The 15,391-nt window shown below is 33.5% G+C and overlaps 1 protein-coding gene across 16 annotated transcripts in view; it reads right to left on the bottom strand.

Moving 5' to 3' along the window:
• LOC141507078 (HMG box transcription factor BBX-like) overlaps nucleotides 1-15,391 on the bottom strand; it is a 369,819-nt gene that overhangs the window by 42,268 nt on the left and 312,160 nt on the right. For all 16 annotated transcript variants that reach the window (XM_074214420.1, XM_074214422.1, XM_074214417.1 and 13 more), the window contains 2 exons: nucleotides 4,583-5,591; nucleotides 3,207-3,345 (listed from right to left, as the gene is read on the bottom strand). In XM_074214420.1, coding sequence (XP_074070521.1) covers nucleotides 3,207-3,345; nucleotides 4,583-5,591 — 1,148 coding nt within the window. The remainder of the gene's footprint in view (nucleotides 1-3,206; nucleotides 3,346-4,582; nucleotides 5,592-15,391) is intronic.

Below are 15,391 nucleotides of genomic sequence, written 5' to 3'. Positions count from 1 at the left end.
CAAACATTGATAAAGGATTCTACTACTTTGTGGTACACATACACACTCAAAAAAGGCCCACCGTTTTTATTCAATTTGTTCTTTTCCAATTGGAATTCTGAGAAATCCCTAAGGATTTTTGGCAGCAGTACAACTGAATAGGCAGATTTCTTTTCTTACCACCGTGGACAAAGTACCGTGACACTGCTAATTTAATAACTCAATTTCTTCTCATGGCCCCAGGAATTGCTTCTCTATGGCTCTAGAATTATAATTTGAACAATTCTTAATTATTTTTACCTTGATTTAATATTACTATCTCATATTGCATTTTGTAATAGGAAGCTCCCCTTTAACCCTGAAGAAAGATCAACCAACTTTTGTTCCTTTGTTCATTTTAGAGCAAAGAAATGCTTAAAATCAAATAAAGACAGATGGAATTATTTTAATTTTCTTTTTCTTTTTTCCAGTAGTTGTTTACTCATACAGCAGAATGGCATGGATTTATCTATTAGATAAAGTTCCTATGGCTTTTTTCCTCCACTATATTTCATAGTAGCCTAGAATTTTAAAGCTCCAAGTGAATATAAGAGAGAACCTGGTTCAAAATTATTCAGTTTATGCATGAGGAAACTTCATATCATGTTTTTGCCTTGTTTTGTATCCACAGAGCTTAGTACAGGGTCTGGTACAGAGAATTTTAAAAAATGTTTGTTGATTGACTATCCTCTGACTTCACAGATGACAAAGTCTTCAAGGTCATACAGGAGAAAATCAGTACTAGAATCTTTCTGTCTCCTGTTGGTCAAACTAGCCTGTTGCTTTTGGGTTCTTGAAACACTGGTCCCGTCTCCAACCACCAAAATAAATAATACTTTTAAATATTTAATGATAATGATGTTTTGTTGAAAGATTGCAGACTGCAGGACTCTGATCAATATGGTGATTCAGCATGATTTTAGAAGACTAATGATAAAGCACTCCTCCTTTCAGCACAGATATGGTTGTCTGGAGGTATGAAATGAGGCATGGACAATGATTTGTTTTGTCTGACTATATTACAAGGGAAAACTCTACTGGTGGGAAATAACAGTGATTAAAAAAAGATCATCAATAAGACATAAAAAGCGAATGATACTGAGTATCATTCATACCATGTGCCTTCTCTGACTAAAGTAATAATTCTCAAATCTCTTATTGGGACTACCCAAGATATATTTGGAGTCAGAGAACCTGGGTTCCAAATCATCTTCCTGTTACTTCCTACCTATAGTCTTTGGACAATTTAATTTACCTTTCAGGGCCCTAGTTTTCTCACCTGTAATATGGGAGTAGGAGAAAAGAAAGGTGCTGGATGAGGTGATCTCCAGGGTCCCTTATAGCTCTAAATCTAAAGTGACCTGATTTATCAACAATTACATTTCAAGAAAGCACAAGACAATTCTGAATTTAATCACAAATCACTTAACTTCTCGACTGTTTCCTCAACTGTAAAAAGGGTATGATTAAGCTCAAGGAATTGTCCTGAAGCTCAAATGAGAAAATGGAATGAAGATATATTAAAAACTTTAAAACACTCTAGAAGTGTCTATTATTTTTCTTACTGTCATCTCATGATTGAATTCTCAAAATAAATAAATAAATAAGTCCAAGCCAAAAAAAATTGATTAATGAATTAAATTACTAGAATATAATGTAGTCAAAAAGGAATTGATGGAAAACCTCTACACTTGACCAAGAGAAATTATAGCTCTCAGCACACAAAATGATCATTATTCCCACAACTTATAGTCATTTTTTTTGCCTGTCCCTTGGCAGGAGAGCAGGTAAGATCTGAATTAACTTTAAAATGCTCCTATTTTGAAGAACTGGACTAGACCATATAAATATTTTAATGATATTATGAGATTATATATCTGAATACAATATATAAAATACATTTTTATATCTAAACATTAGCTATATTTATGTCTATATATTATATTTGTATGCTTAAGATAATTATATACCTATACATAATATTATATAATTATTGGTAGTGCAGTAGAAAGAGTGATGGATTAGTAGCTAGAGAACCTGAGATCAAATCTTACTATGTGACTTTGAGTGTCATTTAACTTTTTTGGACCTCAGTTTCCTCAAATGTAAAATGAGGGCATTGAACTAGCTGACTTCAAATGTCCATTTCAATTCTAAATCTAAGCACCATACTCCTTGAACAACTCGACCAACAAATTGGGCTCACATTGTCTCTTCCTCCATTCATCTTCCTCAGTTGTCTTCTTATAAAGCACTTTTTGCTATCTTTTTAACATTGTCCTTTCATTGTTTCCTATTCAGTTCACCTCAACAATATTCACTCAGTATCTCCTGCTGAACCACTACTTTCTTGAGGTCATGGAGAATATCATATGCTTCTTTTGTGTTACCTTTTTTGTGCTAGAATACAAGAAACACAGAAAGAGCTCAATAATTCTAGCAACTAGAATCAAATGACTAGGGTGATCCAAAAGCTTGAACTCAGGGAGTTAATCATTTCATGGTTGTGACTTGGATGAGTTTCTCTACAGAAAAGATGGTGGTATGTAAATCTGACAAATTTTAGTTTGGATTAGGAAATGTAAAAAAGAGGGATTTTGCCTGAAAAGACTTACATGAACTGATGCTGAGTGAAATGAACAGAATGAGTACGTTGTACACAGTAACAGCAACACTGTGTGATGATCAACTATGAAAGACTTAACTCTTCTCAGCAATGCAGTGATCAAAGATAATTCTAAGACTTATGATAGAAATTACCATCCACATCCAGAGAAAGAACAATACAATCTGAATGTAGATCAATGCATTCTATTTTCATTTTTTACAACTTTTTTTTGTGTTTTTTCCCCTTTTGTTCTGATTTTTCTTTCAAAACATGACTAATAAGGAAATAAGTTTAACTGAATCCATACATATATAACCTGTATTAGATTACTTGCTGTCTTGGGGTGGGGAAGAAAGGGAGGAAAGGAGGAGAAAAATGTGGAACTCAAAATCTCACAAAAATGAATGTTGAAAACTATTTTTACATGTAATTGGAAATGATAAAATACTATTATTAAAAAAAACCAGAAGAGTATTTTTGAATATATAGAAATTTATCATGAATCTTCCCACTCTATTATACATGGGGTATGTATGATTAAGTATAATTTATAATTGACTTTATATGCATAATCACTTACCCAAGGACATATTCTTCCTTTGGCTTTGGTCTTTTTAGTTTCTTACTCCCACTTGTCCCACACTGGGTAAATGACCAATTTTCTTCATGCCAACAACCTTCATGATCAGAGGAGTTGCCTTTTCCTGAGCTTCTTTTCCCTAGGAAAATAAAATAGAATAGATTTCATGTTGCTGTCCTGGGAGCAGAAAAGCATTGAACCAACCTCACAAATAGCTCATGTGTTACTTCAGTTTAACTTAAACTATCCTGGATATAAACATTTCAGATTCTTTTGTAAATGATTCATACTATTCTATAGCTAAAGAATAAGTACTAAACTTATCTAGTGTTTTCTGAGTTTCTTTGTCATGTATATTGAGTGGTAAAAGAGTGGAAGGACTATACAATCCAAAGAATGGTTTGATCAATAGCATTTTTCTTATTCAGGATTTTTGAACATGTAGGAACTACTGTACTTTTAGCATTACTGTTTCAAGTTTTTTACAATTCTCTGTTAATAGTTCCAGGAGATCATATACTCATCCTTGGCACCCTATTTCAAGGTCCTTCCTACTAATGAAGTCATGTTTCTCTCTTTCCATTTAAGTCTTCTGACATATATCCTTTTTATCCATGTAAATAGAAGTATTAAAATGAAATTAGAATAACAATATACAAGAGAAAAGATAGAACACAGACTAAAAATAAAGACGCAGTATTATATGAATCTAGCTTTTACAGTATTTCATGGACTCTAGATTCATTCCTCAAAAAAAGAACATTCTATTAAATGTAGTTTTGTGTATGTAGCTTTGATAATGCCACAAAATGGTTTAGGGCATATATTTTTCCTTAAAGAATTAGTAGTTATGGGTTTTGATCCTGTCAAACAGTTAAACATAATAAAATAAACTCTTTAGATCAGTTTCAATAATTCCTACTCATTTCAAAAAAAAAAGCAAGACTTACCTGGATTCTTCCTTCCTTTTCATATGTTCTACCTTTTATTACAGTTATTTACTACCTAGCTTAACTGCCTGCCTTTCTCTTCTCATTACCTTCTAAGCTTCTTGAGGGCAGAGAGGGAGCCATTTTTTAAACTCAATTATCTCTTCCTTCACCTAGACCCCAAAGAGTACTAAACTGAGCCTCAATCTTTCTAAATTACCAGTGTTTAATAATTTAAAGCTACTAAGGGCATTTGTACTCTGAGAACTTATGGCAGCCTAGTAAATGAATGGAAAAAATGACACCAATCAGGGAAAATGTGTAATCAAAATGACCGTACGACTGCTGGCCAAGTGAAAACTGGCTGCTGTTTCTTCCATTAGGTCTAAAGAAAAGACTGATGCTCTTTTGTTCACTCCCCATTTTAGCACAGCAGCATAAACCTACCTCTGTCCACATTAGCTCTCAGGGATGTGAGCATGCCTTCTGACACCAGAGTTTTATAAAGAGCACCTTTGCAAGACCTCTCAGATTTCCTTGAGCCACAGATTTCTATCTTTCTATTACAGTCACTCTCCTCTGTTTTGACTTGTCCTGGCAAGCTCTGTGGTAGAACCTCCTCCGTCGGAGTCAATGGTTCTGTTCTTATACACTCTGGAACTTCTCCGGTAATCTCTTTATTGGCAGTAATACTAATGAAATCCAGAGGTTTGGACTCTTTGGTGGTGTTTGACAGTTTTTCCTTTGTCATCTTCTTATCTTTTGACTTCATTTTTTTCTTTGGTGACTTAGCATCCAGAATGCTTCCCTTCACACTTGAGGATGTGCGAACTTTTTTGCGAGGGGTTTCACCAAGTTTCTCAATGCCCCAATCTCCCTTTGCAACTGCTTCAATAGTATATATAACACTCTCAATATCAGACTCTGAGGACTGCCTCTTTTTGCAGGTTTTCTTGGGAGTGGACTTTTCATTCCCATGTCGGTCCATTTTGTTCTTTTTCTTTTTCTTTTTTAGCTTCTCTGGTTTGCTTAATCCTAAGGTGTCCTCAATGATCACAGTGTCATGGGAATGGCATGTTGGATCTTTTCTGCTGGGACCATCACCTGTGATTGGCTTACTATTGATGGAAGAAGAAGGATCAATAAAGTGGCTACACTTTGTATCTTCCCTCAACTCTTCTTTTTTTATCTCTTTACCATCTTCCTTCTCTCCTTCTTTCACTTGATCTGCTTTAATCTCCTCAAAGTTTTTGACACTTGGGCAGTCTTTGACTATTTCTTCACTTGGCTTTTCCAATTCTGTCTTCTTCTGCAACTTGTCTTCCTCTGATTTCTCTACTTTTATTTCCCTTTCTACTTTTCCCTTCTCAGATTCTTCCATGTCTCTCCCCTCTGATTCTTCTGTTTTCATCACTTTTGAGTCTTCTACTTTTACTCCTTCTGATGCTAGGCACATCTAAAAAAATAAACCCACAGGAAAAATTACTAACAATTTTTATTATCAATTTCTTAAAAGTAATTGTGTATGTTATAATAATAAGCCCTTTATAAAAATGATAACATGATTGGATAAGTTAGCCTACCTTTCCCCAAAATATTTTAGTGATTTTCATCAATAATAATGGGCACCATTAGGTATACATTCACCAGGTGCTTTAAGTTTTAGTAGCCGGTTTCAACCAGTTATTTCATTTGCATGCTATCCTTTGCTTCTTTATTTTTAGAATGGAACTAATGATAATATCTACCATCACCCTGTGATCTCTGGAGTATTATCTATAAAATATTTTTGGTTCAAGGAAGAAAGTCATTATAATAGTTATTATTATTGATGTAAGTAGTTCAAAAGATGTACTAAATGTTCTTAGGGAAGCTGCTGCCCTGTGATCTCTACTGGGACACAGTGTATGAATGCAATTTACGGACAAATGTTCTATTCTTTCCAGAATTCAAATACCTTAGAATTCCAACTTTTAGATATTATCTCCAGAAGAAAAGAGAGAGTAACTTGTGTTTTATATACATTCTCACTAGCAAGATGAAAATACTAATCAAAGGACAATTCTATTATGGAAACTTTTGGCATTATTGACATTGTCTGGTTTGTATAGTGGCAATATAGAGGAATTAGGCTCTGGAACTCACTAAGTGGACTAGTCACAATGAGGGTATAAAATGTCAGTAAATATTTACAATACATTTGAAATTTCCTCTCATGGTCACCTCTCAAATTTTTTAAAATGTATAAAACACACTTTTAAAAAAATGGCACTCTATAGATTAAGAATGAACTATTTGGCTAAATCTCTCTCCCCTATGCCTATAGGATTTTTCATATCTTTCTGTCTCTGTCTCTCTCCTCACCTTTCATTGCCTTCAAAGCCTCTGTCTAGAAACATGCTCAGTTCTTCCTTATCCTACCAACAAACACCCCCTCCAAATTTAAAAAACAAACCCTGTATTTTGACCCTATTATCTCATTCCTCTGTGTTCTCAACTCTCATTTTTTTCACTAACTCTGAACTAAATTTATTGCCTCCCTTTTCTCACTGTCAACTCATTACTCATCAAATGTCCTGCTTATTGTCAAATCCAATTGCTTCTCACTCCTACCCCCTAATTCTTGTCTCCCTTGTTCTCTACAGAGCACATTATTAAGAGTCTGCATTTCAATAACTTTATTTGATATTTCCTCACCTTTTTCCTCTTCCTCAAACATGGGCCCCTTTAATTGTCTCTTTATATTTTCTATCATCTTATCTACTTTCATGCTTTTAATTGTCATCTCCATGTAGATGATTCCCACATCTAGTATTCACCCTTAGCTTCTCCCCATATTCCACAGTATTACTTCAGTCATGTATTTACAATTACATGTGGGATTTCTATACCTATTGCCATTTCAAATTCACAGGTCCAAAACTGAACTCATTATTTTCTCCCTATAAGAGTCATTTCTCTCAGCTTCTCTAAATACTTTTGATGGGATCGCCATCATCCCCATCACATAAGCTGAAAACTGAGAAGATTTTTTGAATCTTCTTTTAGCTTAATCCCTTGGCAGGGATACTTAATCCTGGCTGGCTTGCCAAAATTGTGATGCTAATTAAAAATAATCAAAGAAACAATCCAAGCAATATGATTTATTGGCAAATCAGGTATAACAAATGGGTCAGAGGACTCCTCACTCAATCTAAAGATTTTGAATTCAGAATGTGACAGAAGAGTATGCATTAAAAACAACCAAATAAAATCAATTAATTATAAGAAAACAATAAGGTACAAACTAGGATACAAAATTAGATAATCTGATTTCTAACTGGAAGAAATGAATGTACTTTCCCAATTGGGAGGAAGACAAATTGGTTTTGAGGCCTTTCTTTTCCCAGAATTGAAGATTGCTGATCTACTTGCATTAACTAAGAGATGGTTTACACCATCTAGTTTCCCCATGGATCATTTACAGAAAAACATAAAGATGGAGGAGACAGAGTCAGTGTTCATGAGACAGAGATTCTAATTGGTTCTCTTGATTCCCACTTCAAACCAACTCCATTTTGTAACTGGACATCTCTCATCAATTCTCCCTTCTATTCTCACTCTGAAACAACCCATTTCAAGACCTTTTCGCCCCTTTTTTGTATTATTTTAATAACTTCTTGGTAGCTTGGTGGTACAGTAGATAGAATGCCAGATTTGGAGTCAGGAAGATTCATCTTCCTCAGTTCAAATTTGGCCTCAGACAGTTACTTGTTCTGTGATGTTGGACAATTCCTCATCAGGAAAATGAGCTGGAGAATGAAATGGCAAACCACTCCAGTTTCTATGTCAAGAAAATCCCAAATGGGGTCACAAAGACTTGGATACAACTATAAAATGATATAAAATGACTGAACAACAAAAACAATAACTTCTTAACTTACTTTCCTGATTCCTTTTTCTTTCCTCTGCAATTTATTCTCAAACTTAGAGGTAGTATGGAAAAAATGGAAAAATTAGGTTCTAATACTATCTTTCCTATTGATTTCAAAATAAATTGCAAAATAGAGAGAGAGATAGGAAGGAGAAAAACCAGGATTCATTAATGGTCCTAAATTTTTTAAGGAAGATGAGGATTCCAAAAGGTAATTATTAAAAACTATACATTCTAGACATATGGAACAGTCTAAAATATAGAGATGTCTATACAAAAAAGTCTAGAGTCTATACAAAAAAGTCTAGAAATGGAAATGAGCATGGCATGTTGACTTTAAAGTACAGTTAATAGTTTAACAGTATATGGTAGTATAATAAAGGTGGAGTGGTGTAAAATATGCTCTAAAAAGCAAATTGGGGACCAGATTTTATAAGGCCTGAAGACTAAGGGGACCTCTATTTTTTCCTACAAAAATTAATTAGTCATTGAAGGTTTTGAAGGAAGATTTTTATTATGTGTCAGAACTGTATGCTAGGGATACAAATTTGGTATTTTTTTCTTTGGTTTTTATATCCTATTTATTTACTCTCTTCTCAATTTTACAAATTATATGAAGGACTGATTGAGAAAAGAATGGAGGCAGGGAGATCAATAAGGCAATAATTGTAGCAGTCATTCTGTTTTTTAGAGGCAACTACTGTCTTAGTGACAGGGCTTGAAACCAGGAAGATCTGAATTCTAATCCAAATTCAGACACTTACTAGCTGTAAGAAGCTGGGCAAGTCATTCAGCCTCTTATCTGTCTTATTTTTTTTCAATTGGAAACTGAGGCTATGAATAGCACCCATTTCCTAAGACTGCTACGAGAATTAAATAAGAAAATAAAGAACTCAGCTTTGAGGCTGACACAAAGGAGGCCCTTCACAAATGCTTATTTCTTTCCTTCCTTCTAAAGTCTATGACTCTACAATGGTTAAGAAGTCTTCTTAATGTAAAACTTTCACCCGTTTCCCACTGCATAGCAAGGAAAACAAAAACCCTTCATCTTGGCAACAAAAGCCCCTGCTTTAACTTCTGCCCTCCCTCTCCAGGTGTCTCTCATGGCATTCCCTTTCATATCTTTGATGTCCCAATTAAGACTGTGCCATACTGCCATCTTTTCCTCTTCTGTTTGCGTATGTTTATATCCTATCATCTTCCATTACCCTGAGATTCTTAGGGAGAGGGAAGAATTTCCTGGATTAGGTGGGATTAAGTTGGGTTTTAAAGAATATGCAGGATTTCAACAAGTAGAAACAATGACAAGGACTTTCCAGTCATAAGAACTAGCATGATCAAAGGCAAAGTCTGGAAAGCCTATAAGCTATATGGGCAATGGCAAGTGGTCCAGTTTGACTGAACATAGAAAATAGAAGGAAAGACATATAAGAGCTGGTAGTTGAGTGATACGTGCATAGATGGGAAAAAAATGTTGAACTTGAGTCAGAAAGATCCAACTCCTCAGATATATTCTAGGTATATAGCCCTCAACAAGCCTCTTCGCCTCTTGCTACCTCAGTTTTCTCTGTTGTTTAAAAATCACTTCTGAAGATGGTTGTGAGGATCAAATCAAATAACATGGCAAAGCCTAAAAGTATTAAATAACTGCTAGCCATTATTGTTATTAAGGTCAGAGAAACATAATAATGTTCTATTGTTATGAATCTTAAATACCAGGCAAAGGAGTTTGAACTTTATTCAACAAGCAATAGGTAACCATTAAAGGACATTTGAATAATTATATGATGACTAAATCTATGAATTAGGACGATGAATCCAGAAGTGATATGCATGATGGTTTGGCAAACAGGTAAGAAGACTTGTTCTTAGGCTGCTGTAAGAAACCATATGAGTGGTAACTAGGTCCTGCTCTAGGGTGATACCAGTGGCAATGGCTAGCAATGTAGTATAGTTTAAATAGCACTGGATTTGGAATAAGAGGATATGATATCAAACTATTACCTACTTAATGGCCATGAGAACTTTGTTAAGCTACTGAAACTTTCAAGGTCTTAATTTCTTATTTTTTGAATTAAAGGAGTTGGTTTAAAAAGAAACCTTAAGAATTCTGATCAATGCAATGGCCAACTATAATTCCAAGGACTGATGATTCAGCTAGCCACATCTCCTGATAGAGAATGTTGAATAAGAGATAATTTTTTGATATGGCCAATATGGTAATTTCTTTTGCTTGACTAGGCATAATTGTTACGAAGGTTTTATTTGTTTGTTTTCCAAAAGGAGAAAAGTGAAAGAGAAAAAGACAACTTTGTTAAATAAAAATAGTAAAATCTAATTTTAAAAAATAATATGAAAGGACAAAGTTACACATTCTTTAGGAATCCTTCTACCTGACCTTGTTTATCATGCAACTTATAATAAGCAGAGAATTAATGATAAATTCACACTTATGTCAGTTATTTCATATATATTCTTTACCCCCATTAGATAGGAAACTCCTTGAGGCTAGGGTCAATTTTATATTTCAAATTTATATTCCCTAACACTAAGTACAGTGCCTTGTATATAATATTTTGATAAATGCTTATTATAACCTCAGAATTTTAAATTTATATTTTATATAAATAAAGGAATGCATATATATAAAACCTATCCATATATATATATGCATACCTATGTGTATAAACACATTCAAACATATACATATTTGTATATTTATATATATATATGTATATATATATATATATATATATATACATATATATATATATATATATACATACAAAGAACCTAAGGGAAATTTTTCAGGTTCTCAACTATCATTTCCAGATTTTCAATGTGCAGTTTCACAAAGCTATTCACTTCAGAAGAAGTATTTATGAAATGTTGATTTTAACAGTAAAGCAATGACAGCTTGTATCCATTCAGGTGCATCTAAGCAAGTCCAATAGCACTTTGTAAACTTTAGACTGTTGAAATAATTCAAAATGATTATTTTCATCACTACTGAATTGTAGCCTAGACTATGAATAAAGTGAAATAAATGCAGACAGTCACATTGGGGATTTATTCTGGGAAATGGTATCATGTTTCCAGTGTGGATAATTGGACAAAATACCAGATGTGGTTTAATATAATCATTTTGGGCTCTAAAAGCTCACCACTGGATAACATTTAATATTGAATGACAGAATGATGCTTCTGTAAGCAAAACTCAAAAATCTGATGAAATATTTGGAGCAAATAAAAAAATTAACTAAGAATCAAAAGTTAAAAAAAAAATCACTATTAATAAAGTCCAAAGAACCATGGAATGCTAAGAGTTTTAAGAAGTCTCAGAGATCAGTCAGCCCTGTCTCTCCTACTGTGGAAATATCTTCTACAATGCCCCTGACAGTTTCCCTGACTCTACTTGAAAGGGACCTTGATATTCTTTGAGATAATTAGTCTACTGCTGAATAGTTCTATTTGGCAGAAAATACTTTCTTTTATCAAACTGAAATCTACCTCATGTACCATTAATCTTTAGGTTCTATTCACTGGAGCAACAAAAAAACCCCCAATATATTACTTCCATAAAGAACTTCAAATACTTGGGGGGAAAAAGCAAAACCTCAACCTCATGCTGTCCCTAAGTCTTCTTTTCCCCAAGCTAATATTCCCAGTTCTCTCTGCAATTTTTCCTATGCTATGATTTCTAGATCTCTTTCCTCCCCACCTGATGGCCCATTCATGAATGTTTTCTAGTTTGCTAGTACTCTTCTTAAAGGGTAGCATCCAGATAGGGTATAATCAACTCTTGGATATCCATCATAACCTGGATATTATATTTCTACTGCAATTCAAGACATCACCCTCTTGCTGTAATTGATCATCTTTGAGAATTAAGGACAAACAGCAATATTTCTATTAAGGCTGCCTGCAATTGCACAGGCTTTTATAATAACCAAGTCATACTTTTGAGTTGATTAAAATTCTCTTGTGGTCAGTTAAGACAGATGATTGATGCAATGGGATAAAGTTTTAGATCCAGAAATAGGAAACCTGAGTTCAAATCCAGCCTCAGATGCATATTAGCTGTATGAATGAACCCAGATAAGCTACTTAAGGTGTCTACCTCTTTTTTCTTAGCTTTTGCACCTATACTCAAGAGTTGCTTTTAGGATAAAATGAAATAATACTCTTAAAGCACTTAGAAAGTTCTATAAAATAGCCAATTATAATAAATATTACTTAATTATCTTTATTATGATAAGCACTATTAATAATAATAATAACAATAATAATAAAAATCCTACTCTGTAAGCCTGGTCTCTTCTATCCTTAACTGATGTAAATGGTTTTCTAACCTAAATGTACTTTATACAGTAAAAATTTCCATTTATTCTTGCTATTCAATATTCAATTTGGTTTACTGTCACAATGTAAGGTTAATTTGATGGGTTTTGAATACTTTCTGACTCTATTTTTCAATGAATTATCTTCTTTTAACAGCTTTATAGTATCAGTACATTTGATATATATATGATTTGAATGTCTTTATCCATGCCATTTATTTTTTAATGTTGAGTGACACAGGATAAAGACAGAGTCCAGTAGTATGCAACTGTAGAATTCTCTACAAAATGACATTGATTAATTATCAAGCTTTGGGTATGGTTATACAACCAGTTATGAATTCATAAGAGTACAGATTTAGACCCAAATATGAACAAAGAACTACTAATCCAATGCCTTCACTTTCAGAATCAGAAAGGTTGTGACTTAACTCAAGGTTACATAATAGGTGGCAAAGTTGGGATTATTTGAAATCCTGACTCTTTTTGGGCGCATATTCCTTTCATTTTTTATTGAAATTATTTATGATTGTTTTAGTCAACATCATAAATTTTAAAGTCTATCATATCCCTTTTTCCTAAAGTCTAGGTTACAAACATTCCCAATACTGCCTTGTTTTTCTATTATGAACTTCACTATCACATTTTATTCCAAAGTTACTGTCTTTTCCTAGCACATCCCAAACTGATCCTCTTGTTGACTAGAATTATAGTAAGACAAATAGTCTTCCACATGGTGCCCTCTCTTTTCTAAAAAAAAAAAATTATCGAGAACTTATCAAATGCTCTGATTTTAGAAAAATTATGCTTTCAACAGAAGTTTAAAAAACTGAAGTGCCCACCCCCAACCTCTCCTGCAATCCCTGTCACCAATGACATTATTTCTGTAGCAGGAGAGAATCATCCATATTCTTTATTTGGCTAAGTAGTCTATAGTATATTCTTAATATCATCAGTTCTATCCATCTCTCTTTTTAGCCTTAACCAAAAACTGTTTTACTAAGTTTCCCCAGTGAGTTAATATTCATATATATTATAATATATATATATATACACACACATATATTGAATATTGAAGATATATTCTATCCTACTCCTATAATACAACTACAGACATACCTTGTTTCATTTCACTTCTCTTTATTTTGTTTTGCAGATATTGTATTGGTGTATGTGTGCATGCATGTTCAAACAAACTGAAGATTTATAGCAACTCTGCATTGAGCAAGTACCATTTATAGAAGAGCACATGCTCACAATATATCAAACTTTTTTGTTATATTATTATTATTATTATTTTATCTATTATGGTGATGTATGCTCAGTGATTTTTGATGTTACTATTGTAATTGAGCTGTACCCATATGTGATGGTGAATTTAATCAATAAATGTTGTATGTGTTCTGACTGCTACAGTCTCTCCCTCTCCTTGATCCTCCCTCTTCACTGAGACACAACAATATTGAATAATTTCACATAAACATAGTTGATAAAGTAGCAGCAAAGTTTGAGAGAATTGACTCCAATTCTAAAAGAAGTCCTACCATGGTTAAAATGCTATCAAATAGCATCATGTACAACAGTGAAATCTTTTGTGAAAGGAGGAGTCAATTAATGTGGCAAATGTCAATGTTGTCTTATTTTAAGAAACTGCCAAAAAAATCTTCAGTAACTACTACCCTGATGAGCAGTCATCAAACAATGAGGCAAGACTCTGCACCAGCAGAAATATTCCAACTCAGTAAAGATTCTAATGATAGCCTTTTTTTCGGGCAATAAAGTAGTTTTAATTAAGGTTATATATATATATATATATATATATATATACACACACACATACATATATATGTGTATATATATATATGATTAAGGTATATATATATATATATATATATATATATATACTCTTTTAAAAACATACTATTGCACATTTAATAGACTAGAGCATAATGTAAACTATTTTTATAAGCACTGAGAAATCAAAAAAACTGTGTAACTCACTTTATTGCAATATCCGTTTTATTGCAGTGGTCTGGAATTGAACCTTTACTATCTCCAAATTATGCTTGCATTTATTTTTCCACAGACATGCTACAGTCTATCTGGCCATGACTGGAGGGGTCCAACTGAAATTGGTACCAATCAGAGACTTCATAGTTTACCCAATGAATGTACCAATGTCTCAATCCCCACCTGATGAGAGGGAAATCAAAATTTCTACTCCATTAGGATTCTTAGACTCATTATCCCCCTCTTCCAATGGATGAGCTGATCCCTTCTATATTCTCCAACCTGCTGGTCAGAAGAACAGAGAGCTGGGACTGTCTTCTTTTTCTATGGCTCTCAGCTAAGTGCGTGGGACATCTTAAGTGCCTCAAACTACCTACGTTTTTATTCATTAAACCAAGAATTAAAAGTCAGTAGCAGCATCTTTCCAAGTCTCAATACAAGTACTTATGAAAACAATATACGTCTCTTGCTTAGATTTTAAATTTACTTTATTGATTACCCATACTCTATGAATTGATTCATTCATATCTGAGGTCACGAGTATTATTCTTGATACTAACTCCTGTGGTTTTCTGCTGGTGGTTTTTCTTTTGGCATGCTGTTTATGCCTGATCCTTGTTTTACATTTCTATTTAGAGTCTAGACCTTCCTCCCTCTCACATTTCAGCTTTCAGCCCATTTGACAAAATGTTCCTCCTGGGGTTTTTTGGAGATGCACTCTATTCCTCGCCAAGAGTCCATCATTCTGGCATTTGGCTAAGCCACAGCCAAGAAAACCAAATCCTTTAATACCATCTATGCAGCCAGCTGCTTCCTCTTCATATCCTCTGCTCTCTTCCAAATTTGTGACCTTCAGCTTGAAGGAAGGAAAATATTCATTACCTGTAACTCTCAAATTTTTCAGGTTTTGTTATTGTTATTACAAATTTCAAAGTATTAAGATATATAATACAGATTTTTATTTTACAGTATCATTTATTTTTTATTAATTTA

The sequence above is a fragment of the Macrotis lagotis genome, chromosome 1, assembly GCF_037893015.1.
Source record: "Macrotis lagotis isolate mMagLag1 chromosome 1, bilby.v1.9.chrom.fasta, whole genome shotgun sequence".
Classification (NCBI taxonomy): domain Eukaryota; kingdom Metazoa; phylum Chordata; class Mammalia; order Peramelemorphia; family Peramelidae; genus Macrotis; species Macrotis lagotis.
The sequence above is the reverse complement of the archived record's forward strand: the minus strand, read 5'-3'. Positions and strand labels throughout refer to the sequence as shown.